General features: G+C 42.1%; 1 protein-coding gene across 1 annotated transcript in view; it reads left to right on the forward strand.

Annotated features, from left to right (window-relative positions):
• LOC8050624 (adhesion G-protein coupled receptor G2) overlaps window positions 1–23,603 on the forward strand; it is a 136,577-nt gene that overhangs the window by 14,330 nt on the left and 98,644 nt on the right. The window contains exon 2 of the mRNA XM_042292923.1: window positions 7,426–7,581. Coding sequence (XP_042148857.1) covers window positions 7,426–7,581 — 156 coding nt within the window. The remainder of the gene's footprint in view (window positions 1–7,425; window positions 7,582–23,603) is intronic.

Genomic DNA, 23,603 nt, shown 5'->3' on the forward strand with positions numbered 1-23,603 from the left:
TTTCTTCCCCGGACATGCACGTTTTCTGGCCCTTCGTAGTGGCGTTTCCACACGTTGCCTTTGTGTGATAGGGGCCTTCTACGGCGGGCCACCCATTACCTTATAAGAGCTGCACCCTGTCACCGTTGTTACTCGTGAGCTATATAAGAACTAGTCTTCTGTTAGGTAGCGGATAGGGCGAGTTGGTAAACGTTATACATGATGAAAACCGCTCAAACTACGAAGACGGAGGGAAGACAACAAACACGACAGGACAAGGCTGTTCTCGCAACCAAAGCTTTATTAGTGAAAATAACAGAAAGAAAACAGCGTAGCCGACTTTGATTGCATCAACAATTACCTACTTACCTATCAGGCACCACACAATCTTCGGAGCTGAAATGGTTGCACAACGCTATTCATATTAGCTCGCAAAAAAACAAACCTTCTCATCTGGCAGAGCTACCGACGGCGTACTGTTAAGCTGTCAATAAATTGTTTTCTTTATTGCGGGTGTCCGATGTTCTGATTGTATACTTGCGGTGTCAATTATATGCAGAATGGGTGATTACTAATTTGTCCAATTAACTTCAAGAATATCACAAAAATCGGACAATTATTTTTTAATAAAGTGACGAATTCTAATTGCGTTAAATTGTCACGTGTGACGCACACTCCGATAAGCTGAAAAAATGTTTAAAAATCGGTGATCTCTTTTCTGCATTCGCTCAAAGGCCGGTGAGCTTTGCTCCGCACCTGCTGGTTTTGCGGTGAACTTTTCTCCGTTTTATCATTTTTTAGCATAATCTCTGTTGTCTGCAGCAGCTTGCTTTCGGGTTCGAGCACACGTTGGTTTTTATCGTCTTTTTCAGTTTCAATATGCACGTAAAACTCAATTTCTGAAATAAACTTCCAATGACGTTTTAAACTGCATCTTTGGTTTATGATTCACACTGATTTTTGTGTCTAAAAGGATCGAGCACTGACAGAGCTGAAGGATTGAACGGATTTGAAGGGCTGAAGGGATTGAAAGGGCTGAGAGGTTTGATAAGGTGTTAAGGTCCCATAAGAAATCAGGGCTGACGTGTTATTTCAATAGGGTCGTATCTCTTAATACAACACATTCAGAAAAGTAACAGCCGAGGCCGCACATAGTATTCCGCCGATAATTGCATCAAATCGGAAAGACTGTGCCGATACCATTTTGATCAAACTAATATTTTTAAATATTTGCATGTGTCGTGCCAACGCCATCGTGACATAGCGTGCCCGCCGCCGTGTTTCGTTGAGTGTAGGGAGTGTGGTTTGGGAATCGGCTTTGCTGGCCAGATATCTGGATTTCATGACCAAACGAAGGTCGAGGTTGAAAAAAAAAATATAAGCAAAGCGGAATCTGCTTACTTTAAATTAAGCCGTAGAAAGATAGACAAAGCAAGCAGACGGAGCTTAGTTGCATTGTCTTACTCCCTTCGACCTCGCCCTTTGCTAAGCCACTCCACCTTTTTTTGTGTATTCGTGTGGCTGTAAGCGAGCGCGACTACAGCTTCAAGCAAATCAGAGGGGTGGAGCGACACGCGTGACCGCTCTGCATATGACGAACACGCTTCGACAAACATTTGTCACGTGATTCGCTCTGACGCGCTGATGGGCTCACCGGAGCCGTAGTCTTTGCCGTATGACAAGAAGTGGTGATGGCTAGGGGTCCACGTAGGTTCGGTGTCCGAAAAGCGCTCTAGAGTGGTCTGCTTTTCGTGCGTATAAATCGAGAACGTGGTTTTTCGTCCTGAACGGCCGGAATACGTCCAAGCCAACTTTTCGGTAATGGCCGTTTTCTTTGTCAGAGTCCATGGAATGATTGCGCTATGTTTGTTGGACGCGTTTTGACGAAGAACTGCTCATCGGCGGCAGAGAGACTTTTGTTGAATGGGGGAGACCTTCGTCTTCCTCGACTTTGTGTTTGCGCTGCTCTTTGCTGCCCCAGTCGTATTATGCATCTGTCACTGATTACATAATATTGCTGTTTTATTCGTAAGTACACGGCAAGCACGCTTAGGATATCAGTCCTCCTACCGTATTAGTAAAGAGTTTTAGTATATCGTTCCGATACCTTCGATACCCCCAATAACGACATAATAGAAGCTTTAGCAGATCGTTCCGACAGCTCTTATACCCCCGATAGCGATACGATGCACGCGCACAGTCGGCGGCTTAGTATCGAGTTTCATTATCGGAGCCGTGGGTACGATCTACTAAAATCTCTCTATTGCATGCGCAAAGACGGCGGCGGAGCAACGCGTATTGCTATTGGAGTCATCAGAACCATCTACTAAAACTCCCTCAGCAAAACGGTCCTTCGTGCGTAATTTTGAATTTTGCTTTGCACGAAATCGGTGTAATTATATTTCATAATTTGCTTTCCGTTCCACAGGAAAGTATCACTTTTTCTAAATGGGTCCAGAACGAGCTCTGTGTAATGCTAGTGGGTTAATAAAGTTCTGTGAGAGATTGAGAACAATTTCCTCATTCTATGTATGCGTGCGAGGCGTTCAACTTCATACTATATTTGCAATTAACGCGCAAGGCAATAGTGCCGGTAATGCCGATACAAAATGAGCAGATTTCTCTGCTCTGTATTAGGCGACGTACGCCCGATACAGAGTAGAAGCATGTGCGATATCTTGCCGATACCTGGCCCACAGTCCTACCTGGCAATAGTCGCACGATATCCCGCCGGGCCGGTGGTGAAACGGCGGTACGCCAATGCCTGCCGGAAGTCGGGATGTGGTGCAAAAGCGCACATTAGGCCGATATTGGAGCCGGTTTTCGGCAGACATTGCCACGACACCGGCCAAGAATCGCCGTGCTGCTTGGAAGTATATCGTTTGACTAATTAAATGGGATCTATTAAAATAACTTTTATTATTGACTCGGGAAATCGTGCTTAAGTGCCATATTGACGGGAGCTCCAATGAAAGGCTAAACCAATGATTAGATGTTAGTGAAATAGGAAATTACCGCAGCGATCATTATCCAACCTAACGTCCGCCGAACCCCGAAACACACAGGAAAAACGGCATTCATGTAACCGCCACGTTCTCTTTTTATCAAAATCTTCAATTTAAGAGCAAACTCCTCTGATATTACGGCAAACGGTAATGGCCTGCGAAATTAGAAATCCCTGTAAGCATGTAAATAAAACAGCGCAAACGAACAAAAGGACAAGTAGAAGAAGGGACAGAGGCACAGCGCTGACTCACGACTTACTCAATATTTCCTCTTCTTAAAACACATCAACATCAAAAGTCAAAGAAATAAAAAGACTCCAGCATGTAGGACATCTTCACTGTCATGTACCATTCGAAGAATTTCTAACAGAAAGTAAATAGTAGAGAAATTTATATCTACACATCGTTCCACCTTAGGTCTGAGCAATGCCAAAACTACAGCGCGAGCCGTAATGCTCTGTGCGTACCTGTCTCGCACACGGCCTTATTGGCGACGTGCGCGACCGAAAGCGTCGCTGTGGTCGGCCTTCCACGATTGGCCCAAAAGCTGGCTATGACGTCGGAAAGGGTATACCATCGACGGAAATAAGAGGAATGAAAGAACTTTAATTTCGACGGTGTTGGCAGTGTTGCTTTGAGAGCGCAATGATTTCAGGCTTCCACCATGCTATTTACAAACACCATCGAACTTGTTGTTCGCAAGGTAATGACGTCACAAGGGGGAACCATAGGAGGGCGCCACCAAAACATTTCGCCGCTGCACCGTTTTCAGGCTGCATGTGCGCGCTTGTAGCCATAGGATCGATTTTTGTTTTGTAAAGGTTCTGTTATGGCGAAATTCCACTGGGCGTTTTGGAGCTCGCCGGGATCAGTTGAAGAGATCCAGAGTGCACTCTCAAGAAAAAAGGGTGTAAAAGGGTGTATCGTTACACCCTTCGTCCCATACAATACACCCCAAAACTTAATTTCGACGTACAAAGCCCTATAGCCGAACAGACGGCCCCAAATTTTACGAGGGGCTTGATAAGGGTGCGATATAAGTTATAACTTATAACATAGCTAAAGTACGTATCAGAGACCACAGAAAGAAAACACCGAGTTTTTACAGTAGAGCCAAGAGAACCCTGATTATTTTTTTCGTTATCAGTAAAACGTACATTAGCTATTTTAATAAGTTGTACCACACGGGCATCAAGCCCCTCGTAAAATTTTGGGCCGTGTATGTCGAATTGAAATTCGGGGGCGTATTATATGGGACAAAGGGTGTAACGATACACCCTTTTACACCCTTTTTTCTTGAGAGTGTGGAGCACACGATCCGAACGGGGTCGCGCCGACTACGGATCCCCCGTGGAACATGACCACAGCTCCGGGATCGGCGGATGCTTTCCCGTCATTCAACTGCCCGGAAATCCCCTTTCCGCGGTCGCTGCGGTCGTTTCGAAGACGTTTTCGCAGTCGCGGCGCTTACACTTGTTCGACGCACGAGCGGCAGGAACGGCTCAGGCGCTTCTAGCAAAGATTGCCGGAATGCCCGTAGCGCGGCAAATGCCTTCTCTTCTTCTTCCTGGAAAACGAACCGGCTGTCGAGCCAAAGGGTAAGCAAGCGGCCATTGCGAATTCTTCTGATGTCGAGACAATCTAGGAGCCCAGCCCGCGACGTGTTTTTTCTTCTTCTCAGGCGAGATGGGCGAGATCAGGCGAGATGCCCCACCAAAAAGGAAGTCACGTGTGTGCGCCGAGGGTTGGCCCGGCTGGCTTCCGGTTGAATCCGCCGAAATCGTGGGAGCGACTTTTCTCGGATCCAGATCGAGATCTGGAGCTGGAGCTAATTCAAAACGACCAATGGAACACGTCGGTCTCGACCCCGATCGCCCAGCGAAATAGGGTCGCTCCAGAAAAGTCGATCCCGGCGCGCTCCAAAACGACCAGTGGAATTAGCCATTAGAAATTTTTCGGAAGTTCTACGTGCCGCCTCTTCATGATGAAAAAGTGGCGCTGTAGCCAGGATACCCGTGCATTTCCGTTCTAAGGGGCTTGGCGGGAAGCGTGTCAAGTGTTGTGCGCGAGCGCGTGGGGCACGAGAGCGTCTCGTACTACGCGTGCTCATGCAGTACGCACTTCTATGCGTGGTGCCATTGTGTGCCCGTCCGATGGCACCAGGTGCAGGGTACTGGTGCCACCGGCGTCATGAACGAGTGGCATGCTATCGATTTTCTATTCGGCACACCTCCCCTTATAGCCAACACAGTGAAGATGTCCTACATGTTGGATTCTTCTTTTTATTTCTTCGACTTCTGATGTTGATGTGGTTTAAGAAGACGAAAAAAAAAGTAATACCCATGCCACACGGGTAACTCGAATGCCATTTACAACGAATGACATTTCTGTGATCGGCGAATCAGCTCGGCAAGCTGTCGCGCGTGGAATGCGCTACGCCCGGAGTGTCGCGCGCTGATTGGCCGTCCGCTCAAATGCCATTCGTTGTAAATGGCATTCGAGTTGCCCGTGTGGCACGAATATGAGTCGTGAGTCAGCGCTTTGTCTGTGTCCCTTCTTCTACTTGTCTTTGTGTTCGTTTGCGCCGTTTTATTTATATGTTTGCAGTGCACCACCGGCTAGACCCCTTCAATCATTACTGTAGAAATCCTCACATTTTAGTACGTGCTGAAGAGCTCCACCTTTATTGAGCTATTTGAGACAGTTAGCAATGAATTGTTTATTGTCTGAGCCTCCCTTTGTATTGTTAAAAAGTTAGAGGCCGGGCATTTTTATGACCTAGCCAATTCGTCTCTTTTCCCTCTTGAAATTTTAAATATATCACAAAAACTGGCGTTTTAACATTGGGGCAATTCATGCGTTTATAACTTTACTCTAGAATGAATAACTAATTTTTTAAGACTAAGCGTTGATTAAATATTTTAACTCGATTAATTGGCACCCTTGAACGATTAATTATTCGACATATCGGTCTCGTTCATTCCCATGCATCATATTAAAAAAAAAGGCAATATTTGTTTTTTGAACTTTTGCTGAATATACGATTAACGCCGTAATATAGAATTTCGATTATCAACGAACCTCAATGTCTACTTGCGAAAAAACAGTTCAAAGACACTCATATTTACAGAACGTTACTTCAGCTTCATGAGACAACAGGATTTGTTGATATTCTCCGGCGAATGCGAGCTCCTTTGATTGTTCGCAATGGTCTCCGCTGAACTAAACGGACACTCGAACGGCACTAAAGTGGCCGTGACACGTGTAACTTGTCTTGAGTTACAAATCTCGCCCAAAAAGTTTACTTTAGGATAAAATATTACTTGAAGTTAGTCCTTTATACAGGTGTACTCGTTGATGCCTGCGTGGTGAAAGCGTTAAATGTTTTGCATTCTTTTGGCTCTTAAAAATTTTACCGATTGAAAGGTTTGAAAAAATTAATCGCGATAAAAACATTAATCGGTAGGTTAATCGATCAATTGACCAGCCACAGTTTTAAGGTAATGATGCGCAGCACACAAGACGCAACGGCGTCTCGTGTGCGGCTTGAGCGGCGTTGGCGTCAGCGTCGGCGTCGCCGCGGCTTAACCGCACGTTCCATTACGGGACGTTTCCCATATTGACGCCACACGTGACTTCACGTGTGACCTCACGAGGGTCACGAGTTAGAGAAGTTGGAGGACAGAAATTTTCCCGCTAAATTGAGCCAAAAAAAAAAAATGCCCCGCTAAATTTACCAGAAACATTCCCCCCTAAATTTAGCGGAAAATTTCTCCGCTTAATTTAGCGGGAAAATTTCCCCGCTCATTTTAGCGGGAAATTTTTTCGTCTGAATTTAGGGGGAAATGTAGCTAAAATTTCCCGCTAAATGGGAGGGAAGCAGGAGAGGAGGAGGGGAGGGGAGGAGGGGGAGGAGGGGGAGGAGGGGCATATCCTCCACTCTTGTTCAAGAGTTGCGCTCTAATTCGGCGCTACAGGGAGCTGTAAACGTCTTTAATTTTTTTTTCTTGAAATAATCAGGATAACTCAGCGGAGAAACGGCCCATCAAAATGGGATGACGTCGCAAAAAAGTGACCTGACCTTACTTTTAGAATGTAGACTGAAGTCAACCTAATGAAACTTCAACACCGATTTGTGAAACTGCCAACAAAAGGATGGCGCACTAAAACTGAAAGATATTTGCATTAATGTTTTATCGTGACTTATCATTCACCCACTATCTTTCGTAGCTCGTAGTTTCTCTCTGCGAGACACCTCGCAGATTATTTTCTTTAAAGCACGTGGTCATTCAAGCAATATAGACGAACAAACAAAATACAACTTTTTCTGGGAACACTTCTACTAGGTCAGAGTTTTTACAACACGTTGACCTTATCTAATATGGTCACGTGCAATCCAAATTATTGAAAATTTACTGAAGGCTTTTTCGACACTTTGCAGGCGGTCACAACCAGCACGCCGACCGGTTCTTCATCACCAAAGGCACTCAGCAGACGTTCGAGGACGCAAGAAAGACGTGCGGTGAAGGCAAATACCTTTTGAATCTCGATGGGACCATGAACGTGGATCACATACGAGCTTCTCTGCAAGACGTTGGTACGTTTTTGGGTGGAACAACTTGATTGGGAGCTGTGTTACCTCGTGTATCTGGAAGGTTTTTTTTTTAAGCTACAGAAGTTGGCGTTCTTAAAATAGAGGCCCCGATTAAGACTCCGAATTAATTTTGTGCATTCCAAAAAAATTCAATTTTGAAAACTATTTTCATTCAAGGAGCCATTAATGATTCGGCTTTAAGTGGCAAGCGAAGGTAAGTTGGGGAGCACCCGTCTGCTTGCTGTGTGGGGCTTGCGACCTCCCAATGCCCTTAGGCGGCGGGAAGGTTGCGTCGTGGGGCCGCGCCGACGTCTCCTAATAGGAGTCGGGGTGATGGAGCCCGAGGGACTCGAAGAATCCACGCGCAGGACCGCTAGCGCTTACGGCGTTTATTTTTCTTCGTTGTAATTGTTACCTATTGCAGGGGAAACACCTCCGATTGGATGCTCAGTGTAACTTTGAAGGTTTTGACCGCTGTTGTAGCTTACGGCGGTCGCGTGTGGACCTCGCCGGTGACTGGATCATTAGGAATACCTGACCGCCGTGGGATTTGAAGTGACTGGTTTCTTCCTCGAGGAGAAGGAGAGGGTTGCAAATGTCAAAAGGTGGAACGGGAGAGGCGATTGCGGACATTGCTAGAGACTTTGGAGGGAGTAAAGATGGTCGCCCAAGTTGGGAGCTTGAATCTTTTTGTAGATATGTAATTAGATGTAGATAGCTGAAGAAAATCAGTGAGCCTGCCGTCACTCTTGGTCAACGTGTCCGCCACCAAGCCTCAGAATATCAAGGGCTGACCCATCGTCCACCAACTCCGGGAGAGACCAACAACGTAACTTGCGCGTAAGAGAATTTTACTAGCGGTCCGGTTTGAATCTAGCAAGAGTAGGAAGTCAATGACAATTCCGTTACATAAGTCAGGGTTGTTGTCGCACACCACAATTGCCACAAAATTCGCAGTGCCGATATTTAAAAATCATTACGCTGAGGCGTCACTTCGATAGAACTCCGATGATAGAGTTTTCAGTAATGACGCCTTGAAATTTATTGTTATCAACACAACACATCCAGGCGGGCAGCAAATTGATTTTAAACACCTCCTCCCTATTACTCCTTTGCATCAAAGTGCATCTAAATCAGAAGAAACCTGAAAACACTTATCAACAAGTTTCACATATCCACCTGTAAACCATTCAAACTAAGTAAATTATATGATAGACCTGACAAATAAATTTGGCAAGAAATGCCGCCCGTAAATTTTGAAGTCGCGAACACATATCAAATACAAGGTATACCCAGCACAAATATGCACTCACGCGACGTGATCTAAGAGTCGCAACGCATTTTTGCAATGTACGTGTTTTCTTAAATTTGCTGCTGATGAGTCTAGGGACTATTCATTTCACCCTGAAAGGTCTGCTGTGGCGCAATGAATGTGTGAGGTCATGACCACTTGTACATCGTGGGGATGTCACTCCTACGCACCATTGCGCGAGCAACGAGGGCCGGCTCTTTTGTGCGCAACAATACAAACAAGAACGAATATCTCAAAGCACTCTAATTTCATGAATTCTTAATTCTGTTTAGCTTTAATACTCGGTAATTATAAAAATACAAGTAAAATAGAACCCTTAAATTTATAAATAAAATGAACTTACACATATTTGTCAATTCAACAACTGGCAGTAACGAGCTTCCTCCTACCAAATATCCGGTGGTTCCAATACTTTCTTAGTGGAGGCGGTATACTAGTTACAGTAAAGTTTATAAAAAACAACATATATTTGATGAATAATATTATACAAAATTTCTCATTCCTAAAGTTGTAAGCTCCCTGCCTGTACTGAATTCCAGACTTTGAACATCTATATATCTTCGAAAACAAACCTGTCATTCTCAGAGTAGTATTTATCGCGTGCTAACGGTCGCGCCTCAAATTAATTAAGGGGATCTGGAGAGTCTTTGAAATTCAAAGCTTCGAGATTTCGTAAGTTTGTTCCTCGTAATATTACGTTAAGTTATTCTAGAATTTTCTATGTAGCAGTGACGCAGTCGCCGACTAAAATGGCGTTGTCGTTCTACCACTTCTCTATTGTCGCATGCAGCACGCGGGAGAGAGGAGAAGGAAAGGAAGTGCTGTGAATGGGGGTCGGAGCTTAGCTTTTTGCACGTAGGCGCCTGTATATTGACGTCAAGTGCGAGAGACAGGTGGCGCTCCTTTAGATACCAAACTAATTATTTGTGAAGTAGCAGGTAGTATATATCGTGCCTATTCCTCGGCTCGTCAGCTCACTTAAAGCCCGGACTAGGTTAGTTGATATCCGTCATTTTTTTTTTTTATATCTGCTGTCACCTAGAAATAGTATGCGACCACCAGTGACAGAGAGTATGCTTTTTTATCTCTATACAACGGTGAACTGATGTGATTCTCAACTATTCTGCTGCTCTAAGAAACCAACATGTTTGTTAGGAGTTCTCATTTCGTTGAGGTAGTTTCTACGCTTTAAAAATACGTTTCACATTTTGTTCTCGCAGCCTTGGGGTCAAGTTATGACGCATTTGTGAAGAAAATCAAAGAAGCAGTTTTATTTTCTCACAAAAACCATTTTTGTCGTCACAACGTCCTTGACCGATCACAGACGTCAGTGAAGTTCTCCAGATGGCGAAGTTCACTGACGTCTGTGATCTCGTCCTCGATTCTTGTGTTTTCGTTTACATTTGGTCAATTCTGGGGCGATGTTTAAAATTACTGGTCAAGAAACAACACGCAGAATTAAACTTTTAATTGAAGCGTTATTACAACGGGCTAATTCTTTTTCTTCTATTGAATCCATAATTTGCGATGAACATAGCTTCTATATCCTGTGCTCACTCAACAAAAATAGTGTTGTATACGCATGTTGGTAACAAGCCTTCATTTATCTTTCCAGGTCTGCAGTCATCCGTCGTTTGGCTCAACGCACGCCAGATAGCAGGGTTTTATCACTGGCTAGATCCGATGCCTCAGCTTGTAGTGTGAGTATCCTTCATTGCAGGAATCAAAATTTATGATTTTACCAAGCGAGAAACAAGCATTCTCAGCTATTCAAAAATCATCGCACAATCTGAAAAATGGCGCACGTCAGTTACCCGCACGCCACTTTAAGAAGATTTTTCCGATGAAGTCGCCATCAATTGATTGGCATAAAAAAGAACGTTCTCCTATGCACGTTTGGGCTGTGCTGGATAGCGTACTACGACGGTGGCAGCAGTTTATGTCTCATTGTAGAAATGATTTGGTGTGTAAACATCCCTTTAACCTGCGTATTCACTACACTCTCAGAAATAGGGGGTGTAGGGGGTACACCCCTTGTCCGATATGGAACACCTGGGGGGGGGGGGGGTCTTGTTACACCTGAAGTCACGTGACCCCTCCCCCCCCCGAGCTCACGTGACCCCCGTGGCGGAGTAGCAGGCAGGATGACGAGCTGAGGAGGAGAGAGGAGGGGTATACCCTCCCATAGCACCCTTCCATCCTCTTCCTCAAGAGCTGCGCTCTAATTCGGTGTTACAGGGGGTTGTAATCGACTTCCATTTTTTTTATACGTAGGTATTTCTCGGCTATCTATATACGCATGTTTCTACTCCTGTACTCTTACAAGGCGAATCGAGATCAAAGTCTGCTTATCTTTAGTTTATAAACTGCTTACTTTTTCCTCCAGTTTTGCTGTTTTATTTTCTACTTCAAGCGTTTTTCATAGTCTGAAACCACATTGTCTTGATAACCGAAAAATGGTCCCCGGAGGAAGTACTTACAAGATCTGTCCGAAAAGTATCGAGCCATTTATTACTCTATAAAATGTAGGCACCCTAGGGCAATCAGGCTTTAATTGTCTGCTGGAAATTAATCCAATGGGTCTTTCAACTGTGGTTAAACTTTTGAAAGAAATTGTAAGCCGCAGTGAGTCATGTCTGGGTTGCTGGGGTGGGACACAGACGGGTGATGTTGTTTTTTTAGGAAAGCATATACGAGAAGGACGAATGGGCGGGCGCGTTGTCACGATGAAGCTGCGCCTCACCAGCTTCCCGCAATTCCGGTAGATTTTTTTTATGGCATTTTTAATTCTACAAGAGTTTCATGGGGGTGTGGTGTCAATTGTTGAATCATTCCCCAAAGCCTCCTTATTTATTCATAGGTTTTCACAGATAAACGTTTAGGATTGAAGAAGAAAAAAACTTGATGCATGTTCTGTGAATAACTCGCCGATATAGTAAATTCGATGATCGCACAGCGATTTACTAAACTAGGTGGCAACTCGCCGCCAACTGAGCAGACGAAAAAAGAAGTGAATGTTTCCCTATGCGCAGTAGTGTCCCATCTGAGAGAAATAAATTAATAGAAATAGACTCTCTGGGTAATATTAAAAGTTGAGTAGACCTTTTCGGAAAATTCGGCAGTGCTTGTCGGGAAACTTGGATTGCATGGATGAAGGAAAAAAAATAAAACAATTAAAACAGGGACAACACAACCACATTTTTCATGAAAGATGTGGTTGTGTTGTCTCTGTTTTAATTGTTGTATTCTTTCTTCATCCATGACTTAAACCAACATGCTCGTCCACCAAGCATACTTGGATTGCATTGCGCGACGCGGGGAGTATTGAAACTATTTCGACGTATATTCTAGACGACTCGTGCTCTCCATATGTTCTGGAAGGTGCGCGATTCCTTCTCTCCCATCATTCTAAGTTTGGAAAGCAAAACAAAAAAAGTACACGGAACTAACCCAGCAGGTACCATATTTTCTTAATGTCCTGCATTGATTGGGTTATAAAATGACAAAAAGCTAAACCAACGTTACCTTTTATAGTTCATGCTTACTTCACGTGCAGTGCCTCGCATTGCCGTAAAGCGTCGGAAAAAAACTGCGGAAGAACTGTTTGTTTCCGAAATATTATATTGATGTTTAAAGTGTGAACCCTTCTTTATCCAAAATGCGTTTTGTTTTATGCTAAAAAATAATCCTATAAATTATACTTGAGTTACGAACGGCTTTCCTTCTACACTATGCTATCAACATTGTTGAACATTATGTCACTACTGTAGCCTGATGGCTAGCGAAATTGCCTAATGGTTTTTTACATCAAATGTGACATGTTTCTCAGAGACAGTAATCTTACGTATTAGAGATAGGCAGCCTGTTGCCAAGATTAACCATAGCAGTTCAGAAATTAACAGGTTTCAACATTATTATTTTTCTCGCAGTGGCCGATTTCGGCAGCCAAGGAACCGCCACCCGTCATCAACTTTATTTAGGAACACTGCTAACCTCCATTTAGATGTTGTGGCAGGAGGGTTTTGTACATTTTACCGCCCAAGAAGTAATACAAAAGTAAAATGAAATGTAGTAAACACAAAAGTAATATTGAATTCAAGAATAAGAAAAAACAATGCCAACCCATAGTCAACGTTTTATGGAAAGCCTGCTAATTATTTCAAGGGCAAATCGAGTGCAGATGAATTAACATAACTTCAAAAAGACGCTCCCACTGTTTTACTGGTGGAGGGAAAAATAGCTAAATTATTTTGGGTTCTGTGTCTGCCTCGTAATCGAGTCCTCTTTCCAGCATTCGAAATTCCGACCCGCTGTGAGAAACTTATCTGACAAAATCACTTCTGCTTTTTTAAGGCCACCCTGGTTCTCCCTTAGGGTTCGGTCTATAAAATTAGTGTCAAAGTAGCATGCTTATTACAGATGTCGGCTCCCAATACTCACGTAGGTGCAAAGTGCAACACAAAAAATTGATAAAAAAAGTTTTTTTTTTCTATTTCTTTTTTTTGTGCGTCGGACTGGGTCCAAATAATTTCCAGACGACAGTCGGTTGTCTCAGCGATTGACAAATTTAGCTTGAGATGTAGTTTCGCTCCAAATTTTGATATTTCACTTGTTATCTTTTTCTTTCGCGTGCTCATCGTGAAAGCGCTTGCCACTCAGCCGAACTAAAAAATTACTAATTGCTCCTTCATTGCAAATTTTTGCTAACGAATGAAGTGAGTCAATGTTTCTTATACTAGTTTGGAAAGTCTTAGAAAATGCCTAGCGTAAAATAAAGTCAGCGCCGAACCCAGGTTATTATATGCTGTGCCGCAATCCGGTTGCCTAAGCACTCATTAGGCTGGGCAAGGCCTTGGGGCTAACAATATTGTTCCATTTAACTCAGCCGGTGAAAATCGCGCTCCCACAATTTTTTTTTTTTTTAAGTTTAGCAATCAGGTTATTTTTATCGCATTTGATTTCCGACAAATCTCTAATCGACGTTTAAGCTTGATATAATAATAATTAAAATATGCGAGTAAGCCGAACAAGAATAACGAAAATAATTCCTGGAGAAATAGAACGAGGGAGCCAAATATAAAGTTTCTTTTTTTTATTTGAATTGTTTGTTTGGTTAGTCACCATTCCTGTACTACCTTTCTTCCGCCTAATTTTTTTTTATTAGCTTCATACAATGTTACTAAAGCACTCAGCTGGGAAACTGCCATAGAGACTGCTCTGAAAAAGTGGCACCGACCCGTCCTCTAGAACCGAGCTAATGGCGATCACAACGCCGCCATTTCTCCCGCAGCGGCCACTCGAGGAACTGCACATGACTCCTCTTTTGGCTTTAATCGGCCATTATGGCGCCGAAACTAATACGGTGGAAGAGGTTACAGGGACGCCACCCCCGTCTCCCTAGCGGACGCGCCGCCTCTTACTACCAAAGTTAAAATGCACCTAGGTCGGGACGCGCTACCTGAAATCACCGTTGAGGCATGGTTGTATAAAAACAATATTAATTGTGCCGAAAAACCTTGCAAACTAAAGATTTGAGAAAAAATCACGCGCCCTCGATTTGCACTAAACTCCAATAAAAGTTACTACAAAAAGAGTTTTTACCCGTTGGTTTTTACGCAAAAACATGCGTCTGAAAGTTCAAGGTAACCACAGTAAAGACAAATATTAAAGGGTGGCGCTGTTGTCGTATTTAGCTCGGTCTCGGTGGACGCCATCGGCCCATGTTTCAACGGTGAGTTTCCCAACTGAGGGTTCTAGCAACGTTGGCTTCATACAGTCGCGTTCAGCAACTATCAGATAAAATAGTATAATCATATTGTCAGGCTACAAATCAACCGTGATTTGTTATTCTCAAGAAGATGATTTTATGTAGGTCAAATATTACAAACTAGATAACCTAAATTGTTATTTCAGTGTTCTCGGTTAATTACGTAACTGGTGCCGAATTGGCTTTATCAGCCAGTCAGTTATCTTTCGTTGAGAAACAGGAATAATTATTTGCCCAGAATGTTCAAAGCTACTTAATTCCCGCTATTTGTGCTTCCGCTAACTGAAGGTCGCAAAATTTGTTTTCATATCAAAGTTTAAATTGGCATAAAACGACTTCCCGCACTATTAGGCCAAGGATAGAGTACCGAAGCAAGCACTCAAATTCGCCCTATGAACAAAACACATATCGAAACTGCAGCACTTGAAGAGAGCCGTTCTAGCTTCAGAAAAGTTACTCAAAATTATCGTGCCGCTTCCCGGACGGCTTTCACTTACTGCCAACCTTGCTTCACAATGGCCGCTGGTGAATTTTTGCGTGTTTTCAGTTTTAACAAATATTGATCTTGACGGCCTACATCCACCTCCGTTAACGCGGAGTGACACACTGAGGTCGGATGCACTAATACTCTTAAGACATTATTGCTAAGAAGTTCGTAAGTTACGCACATCGTAAGAAGTTCTCAAATCGGTGTTCCCGAACACATTCATGAGTGAGAGGGGAAAAACGCCAGGAAATGTGAAAACTTCGGGTGTGCCGCCAGTTTCCGGTCAACACGACAGCCGATCGTTGCTATGGCGACAGCGTCTTTGGCAACACGAACCAATGGGAGAGCTTGGCATGTCTTGAGCACGTGGGTTTGGATCAGAACAAACATAAGCGGTGGTCCTTCCAAGATTGTTTACTTTATCATCTTATCCGTGCGTCGGCACTACCTCGATTCAAACGAACTGGAATGCCCAGCTTACCGTGGCGGGGATGGGTTGTCATAGCCACTTAAGTCTACTCCTACGAACTCGATCACTACGACGTCAACATAACTGTCATATTAGGTAAAGGGGACGGCCCGCACGGCTAGTTTGCCAAACGGCATGCCTGGAATCAAATCGCCACGGCATCGTTCCTGGTTTTAGAGATTCGGGAAGTAGCTGACGCTTTTTGTACCACAAAGTGCCAGCAAGAGCCGCCTGTTCACGCTATAAGCCGTGTGTCTTCGATCGAAGTCCTGGAACCACGCTGTTGAGCTGACTTTTAGTAAAGTCTCCGAGACCAGCCTTTTACATTACAATCACTTCAACATGATACGAGGACACCACACAATGGCAACCCGATGCTAACGTAACGTTCAGCGGGGGAAGCGTTTGGATCACATTGCGTATAGCTCCCAAGAGATGCTTTATCTCGAGCCGTATTGATACGTCTACTACTACCGTCACGTCAGGACCAAAGTAACATTCTCATATAATAAAGTGTATATATACCAAATACCAAATTATAGGGAGATAACCTTTATGGTATTTATTTGTGCTGTGCGTCGAACAAAAGAACAGGTCGAATAAACGAGAGCGTCCCTGCGACGACAGCCCCCGCCATCACCATCCAAAGAGGACGACGAGGGGAAAATGAACGAGTCTAAAATTGCGGTCAGTGTTTGGGCCATTCATACGGGAACATTCCAATGAAAAAATAGGGCGTGGGCGGGGGGGGGAGGGGGGACGTTTTTTTGGGCAGGGCAGCTGTCGGGGAAAGAGGGCCTTGGTCAGAGGTCAAGTCAAATGCCTTGCTAGACCAAGCCCCTAGGCGAGCACGGCCACGGTGTCACAGGACACTTGATTCCGCTACAGGGGATGTCGCACAAAACACTGCTCATCCTGTTCATTATTCGCGAGGCACTTGTCTGGCTCATATTTTTTACGTAAGCTAACACCAACTGGAAACTGTGACTGGCATAAAAGCGAAGCGCCAGCGGCAGTGGCACGTGCAGCGAACGAGGCCGAGCTGTCGGGGGCGAGGCGTTGAACACATAGCAGGGCTTCGCACAGTATTCTTCGGGAAGCGACAGCGTCACTCATGGCGATGATTCGCGAACGTTTCTATTCTCCAATGAGTGCCGTGCACACGTTGCTGACGTAAGCTTCTGGCGTCGCACGCTTCATCAAGCGCGAACGTGTAGGCAGCCATTTCAGACCAATAGTCGCGAAAAAGTAGAGTGGAATGGGACCCCTGTCTTAGGATTTTTTCTTACCTCACGCAAAAGTTACGAACATTTTTTTTTTCGAATATCGAGAGGTTCGTTACTTTTACGGAAGGTATATTTACGATCGTTTTTTGTCGTGAAATACTTTTGAGACTCCATTCCTTGTTTCTTTGTTTTAAATGTCACAACTAATATGTCCTTTTTTATTGACACAATATTTCATATAAACATGACACGTTTAAAAGAAAAGAATCAGGAAACATTTAATTTGTTTTTATACCTGTCACACTCGTTTAGCATAGTTCTGAGTATTTTAATGAAACACAATATCTCGGACGATCATGGCGAAGGGGAAATGTCCTCTGTGTGGCGTAGGTAGCCGTTAGCATGATTCCGAAACACCTAGACTGTTGGTAACGACACACACACTCAAACGTCTCAAAACCATTTTACATTGCTCCACAGGCAATAACAAAACAAGAAAAACAGCGCATATCCCGACAGAAATGAAACAGAAGGGAATTGAAAGAAAAGTGATAGGGTGCACGATGGGTATACAATGAGTGTGGACGAAGAAACAAATTAAGGGACGTTAGAATGCAATTCAATGAATACAACATTGCTACATATTTTAAACAGCTGACGAGGGGAACGGTATGAGAAAAATATTTATCTCCCGGGACATTCCGGAAGGTACACTTGATATTTATTTAAAAAAAACAGCCGTTATTAATATGGCGATTAATGGTTATAGTAGACTGTTCTTGGCCAGAGTGCTGCAAAGTATTTTTTAAATGCAATGTTTAAAATTTTATTGTGAGCTAATAAGAAGGAAAACATCCAAAGATGTGGATCTCATTTTAGATATGAATTTAAGATTTCAGCTGGATTAGACGACTGCTGCTCAGTAAATTTTCCCTATTAATAAGAAGTTGCGAGGTTTATAAGTTGAAGGTATTAAGTACAGTGTACTACTTCTTGTAAAGTAACTGGCCGTTATTAGTCAATCTTAGTTGTTGGAACCCAATTAGGTGCAAAGTCACAGAGAAGAGAATGCAAAAGAAGATAATATAATTTATATGTGAACCAGCTTGAAAACACTGTGTAATTTTGCATAAAAACTGGAATAGATCCAACAATATTGGTCATAGTTTTGTTTATATCTTGGTCAAGCTTTTTTTTTAATATCTCCTTAAATTTAGAGGCTGGGATGCGTTCATTAGAACAGTTCTACAATTTGAGAAAAATACCGCAATGCTCTTTTTTTTTGGCGCCCGTTGTTGCCAGTAACTTCCTTCTACGGGACATTTACTTCTGGTAACTATTTTGAAGAAAAAACATACTTTTAATAACACATCATTACAGTTTTTTTTTTTCTTTTGCACTCTCTAGTCAAAAAAATCTCACGGGATACGGACAAGTCATGGAAGATGCCGGCGCCATGAATGACTGTGTCGTCCTCGAAGTATTGACAGGCAAACTTTCGACAAGTGATTGCTCCAACAAGCAAGACTTTGTGTGCATCGAAGATACACAACTGAAGCCACTGTTTCACTCAAGTAAGTCGTTTTTTTCCCGAGTTTTCAATCAATCTCGTTGTGATTTGAGCACTTTCTTGTGTGCTATATACTCATTCTAGAAGCTCCGCGTGTAGTGCTGTGGCAAGCAGGGAAGGCGTGACCGTATAGGTATTTATAAACGGACCTTTTCGTACGAGCGGCCAATCACCTTGCCGAGTTATGCTTTTTTTTTTCTTGGATAAGTGGTTTTTGCAAATGGCGAGGTGGAGAGTCAGTTTTGAAACAGCGCGCAGACCGTAAGTTTGACGTATAAACAACCCATGCAACAAATATCATAGCGCGTTCTTCACTTTCTGGGTTGCATATTGGATGACAATCTCTGATACACACAGAGCGAAATGGGTGTGTGAAAAGGCGTAAAAATTTGGCTGACAGTGAACTGGGTATACGGCTGTGAAAGCCTCATCTCTTGGTCATGACAGGATTTGGTCTCCTCATTCATTACTAATCGTCCTTTATGTCTTCTAAAACGTTAGACGCGTGAGTATATTTATAGAATGCTCGTGCACCCTTAGCAAAACGAGGCAGTACTTGAAAGAATAGTTGAAATATAGTGAATATGAATATTACTTTTGTATTAATTTTGTAATAATTTGTCCACACTCAAAATACGCGTGTAAGGTATTAAAATATATCATAAATATTAACGAGAAGAGATTTGAGATATACCAAAAATGTATTCCTTCCCCCTCAAGATGCCAATTGTGTATTAAAAACCGGCTACACAAATACTTTCATTATTTATTTTATTCTTTATTTTGTTTTAGTAAATGGTGTTCCTGTGGTATATAAAGGCACTATTACATACATCCCACACCTACAGATTAGAAACGAACACAAACACAAATACCATGACGCACTGAACACCTGAATCACAGTCCCGTTGACTGCTCCAGAGCCTTTATAGCCTACATATTGAAGGTAATCATTCGGCGGTGACCACCTATGCACCTATTAAGGTTCCATGTATTAGACAGACTCCTTGGGAGTCTGTCAAATGGTAAACACTGTTCTGAAGTTCGTGGAAGATATCTCTTACCAAAAAACATTGGTACAGCGAATAATGAATCGGCGCAGTCGCTAAAACAATATCCATAGGAACGGCTCCTAGAAGAAATGTTATTGCTTCTCTGCATAGCACCACTCAGGAAGAAGCGAGTCAAGGCAGTTTCTTCACTTTAAAAAAAGTTATTTTGCTTTTCTTTACTACTTGACCATTCAATATAGTCTTAACGTCACTATGTTAAAGTCACTACTCAGATTACGTACAATGGTGAGCATACACATTCAGTGAACTAACATTGTACTAACACAACCACGCCAAACATATCTGCTCACAGCACTTGCTGAAGCTTTGCAGCATTAGCAGGTATTGTGGTTGTAGTCCCCGATTCCCGTTTGTGATTGGTGTGCAAGAAACTCATTAGGTCTGTTCTTGATAGAAAAAGGAAACAATAACATAAACTGGGTTAATTTATCAGTTTGATGCTGCACAATTCGATTGACAAACTAATCAAATGTTGTATTTAGGCACTTGAGTGTACTCCACATATGCTTGAAGTGAACATCTGGTAGGCGAGCTTTTCAGTACTCTGGTAGTTTAAGTGGAACTACCAAAGTATTGCAGTCAAAAGATACTTAGAGTAAAACACAAAAGTATTTATGATTTCCAGGTATTTTAAGAATATTCAGCAAATATTTTTGGTCTCTGCATTTTTATGAGGGTTGGAGTATATTTTGTATGAAATAAATTAATATTTTAAGAAATCTATGTGAAAGGTATTTTGTGCCTACTAATTTAGCGTTTACATATTTAGGAACGCATGAAGGGTACTTCACATGTAGTTTAAATAAAAGTATTTTAAAAATATTAAAAAATATATATTTTAGTACTAAATAGAAAACAAAGAAGTGTATGTTTTTGGTATATCTTTTGTGTACTTACAATTATGAACTGTACTTGAAATACACTCGAATAAATAGTGGTATATTTCAAACGTCTTAGTTTTCGCTAAGGGCATCTACCTTCCTGTGTAACACCCTATTCAACCCAGTGTTCGCAGTACAGGCGTTACAAGCACGGCGTTCCAGGTAACGCGTTACTTTTCTTCGGTAACGTATAGTTATGTTACTTGTTACTTTTTCTTCCCAAGACTTAAGAAAAGTTAACTTAATTTGTTTTTCCTTTTTCTAGGCGCCGCGTCTAGAAAAACAAAAAAAAGCTTAAAATGCACCTGGCTTAAGCCATATGCATCCTTAAGTTTTTTTTTGTTTTTGTTGTTTTGCGTCATTTTTTGTATTTAGGTGAAACCGTAAGAAAGATTCATTCATTCATTTATTCATTTGTTTATTTTTTGTGCTCATGAACAGCTTGAAGCCTTGATAATGATGCACAGTTAACATACAGCAAAAATAAGTATAATTCTACAAATTGACAATAGAAAACTTGAACGCTACAAAGATAGTTATAGATTTGTAAGAGAAAACTTGAACGCTGCAAAAGATGGGTTAAAAATATCAATGCAAGAATCATTCAAAGTATTATACAAGGTCTGAATACGTGTCATGGGGCAGGTTCGGAAGAATTCATTAACATAAAATGGAAGAGAAATTCGCAGAAATCTTCTCGGAACATGAATATTTATCGATGAAGTTAGGCCAGGGCAATCAATGACTCCGTGAAGGCATTTGAACAAAAATATAAGATCTCTGTCGCGTCGTCTGGCACTCAAAGTAGAACGATTGTATCGCTCTAAAAGTCTTCCAATTCAAAGTAAACAGTGCAACCAACATAGCGGTCGTAAAAAATTCGAAAAAAAACGTTTCTGGACATTTTCAATCGACTCTTGGTGCTTACGCCCAATAGAATTCCACACAACTGAGGAAAACTCTAGCTTAGACCTAATTAATGAAAAGTATAACTGCATAATACAGGCCGACATGGAAAACTCGCGTGTAATTCTGGATATGACACCTAACGTACGAAAAGACGCGTTGACAATATTATTGACATGTGTATTAAATGACAGAGAAGAGTCTATATAAACTCCAAGACCACCAGTGCAATCCACCCTTTGCAATGGGGCATTGCCGAGTTGGTAACAAAAATGAAAAGGCCTTAGCTTCTTAGCAAATGACATAACAACAGTCTTAGTGGGATTAAGTGTCAGCCTGTTGAGACTACACCAATTGCTTACTGATTTTACATCATCCATTAGTTTACATCATCCATTAGTTTACATCATCCATTAGTTTACATCATCCATTAGTTAAGATAAAGTAATAATGTTCGGTTCCTTAAATGTAAACATTTTCGACGGACATCCGTCTGGTTAGGAATGATTAATAAAACCCGTGATCAAGGGACCGAGTTGGTTCCGAAACGTCGGGATTTTTGCTTTTTTAATAAAGCTTGGTTAGAGTTTCAAAGTTGAAGATTTATTAATCATTCCTATCCAGAGGATGTCCGTCGAAAATGTTTAGGGGGGTGTTCGGGTTCGTGGGCAGGCCGTTCCGCGGGACAAAAACAGTCACCCGTGATCAAGGGACCGAGTTGGTTCCGAAACGTCAGGATTTTTGCTTTTTTAATAAAACTTGGTTAGAGTTTCAAAGTTGAAGATTTATTGTTCAGTTCCTGCATAGACATAAAGTTTCTTGAAATTTGGCGCTTATGCATACCTGTAAAATCAAAACAGTAAGACGTCTTAATTCATAATTTAAAAAGTAACGCAAAAGTAACATGCGTTACTTTTTATTGGTAACGCGTTCAGGAGGGTGACGCGTTATTTTTGTTTGCAAGTATCGAGTAACTTATTCGTGAATTTTTTTTTCGGTAACGCCTACAAGACTGCTTATGTTTGATGCGCATTGCAATAACTCGAAAAATGGGATTAAGGAAAATGTTCCTGAATAACATTCATGGTCGCTTCCATTTTTTTTTAGTTGCGTTAAAACGACACTGATGCTCATCGCTAGAAACACGCTCGGCGCTTAGACTTAACAAGAACCTCCCTGCTTCTGCGGACCTGTTTATAGCAATCTGTATTTTTCGCGCAATAAAGATATATTATCACTATTATAACTCTAGATGAACGATCACAAACCCAAAAACACGACTGAGCTGCTCGTACCTAATGTGAACGTGTGTGCACTATGGCGATGCCATGCGACCTTTGTGGACACGAAAATGTATTTTTCTTTTCTAAATCTAGAAGCAGGTCAATATTCGTGTGACTCCCAGTTTGAGCATTGAATTTCGCTGAGGTGAGATTTTTGTGTACTCCTCATGTGATACCTATACCAGGCATTACGGCACGCGTTACAAGTCATCTTATTCCTTGCAAGAATTTAATTTTATATCAATATTGAGATTGTCTTTATTTTCTTCAGAAGTACCAGACAAGACATTTAGCCACTTTTTATGTTATAAAATAATCGTAAGTTAGTTTGGTTACACGCTACCCCTCTTTATAATCTTTGCTTTGGTCTCTGCCAGCACCAAGATTAGGACAGCACGGGCCTCCTTAAGATAAAACGGGAGTCAACTGCTCATAACAATTTCTCCCCCTTCTTTTTTTCCCTGCTCTAGAATTCAGGAGAAAATCAGTGCGAATCACAGGAACTCAATCTAGTAAAAATTAGTGCCGTCCATCAAACCAATGAACTTGGGGTTCACGAAATCGTTTTGTAAAGGACCAACCAAGGAGCTGTTACATCCCAAATGTAGCATATTTTATATAAACAGAACTTCAATTTTGGATGAACATATTGCGCGAGAAAACCTCAACGAAGCCTAAAAAATAAAGTATTAAGACTCATTCGACCCTCTTTCCTTCCAGAAATTTTCTTCTCCCAAATGGATACCAACGAGACGGATTTAAGAAATGTCTCATAGAAAATGCTAACCTTTGGAAGTGTGGTTGAAGGACCTGAAACATTTTGGGCCACAGGAGACAAAAGTTAAACTGACCTAGGTTGCTTAGTTTTTTGTTTTTTTTTTCTTTTCAATTGACCCCGTAAGTGATGACGTCACAGCATGGCGTCTGGTTCCTAACAAACCGTTGCTAGGGACGTTGCTATGGACTAATGCATGGAGACTCCACACGAGGCTAGATTTTCGCTTATAAGTAGTAAATAATTTTTTGTAAGCAACCTAACTTCTTGATATCT

Source organism: Ixodes scapularis, unplaced genomic scaffold (assembly GCF_016920785.2).
Source record: "Ixodes scapularis isolate PalLabHiFi unplaced genomic scaffold, ASM1692078v2 PGA_scaffold3__209_contigs__length_174095766, whole genome shotgun sequence".
NCBI lineage: Eukaryota > Metazoa > Arthropoda > Arachnida > Ixodida > Ixodidae > Ixodes > Ixodes scapularis.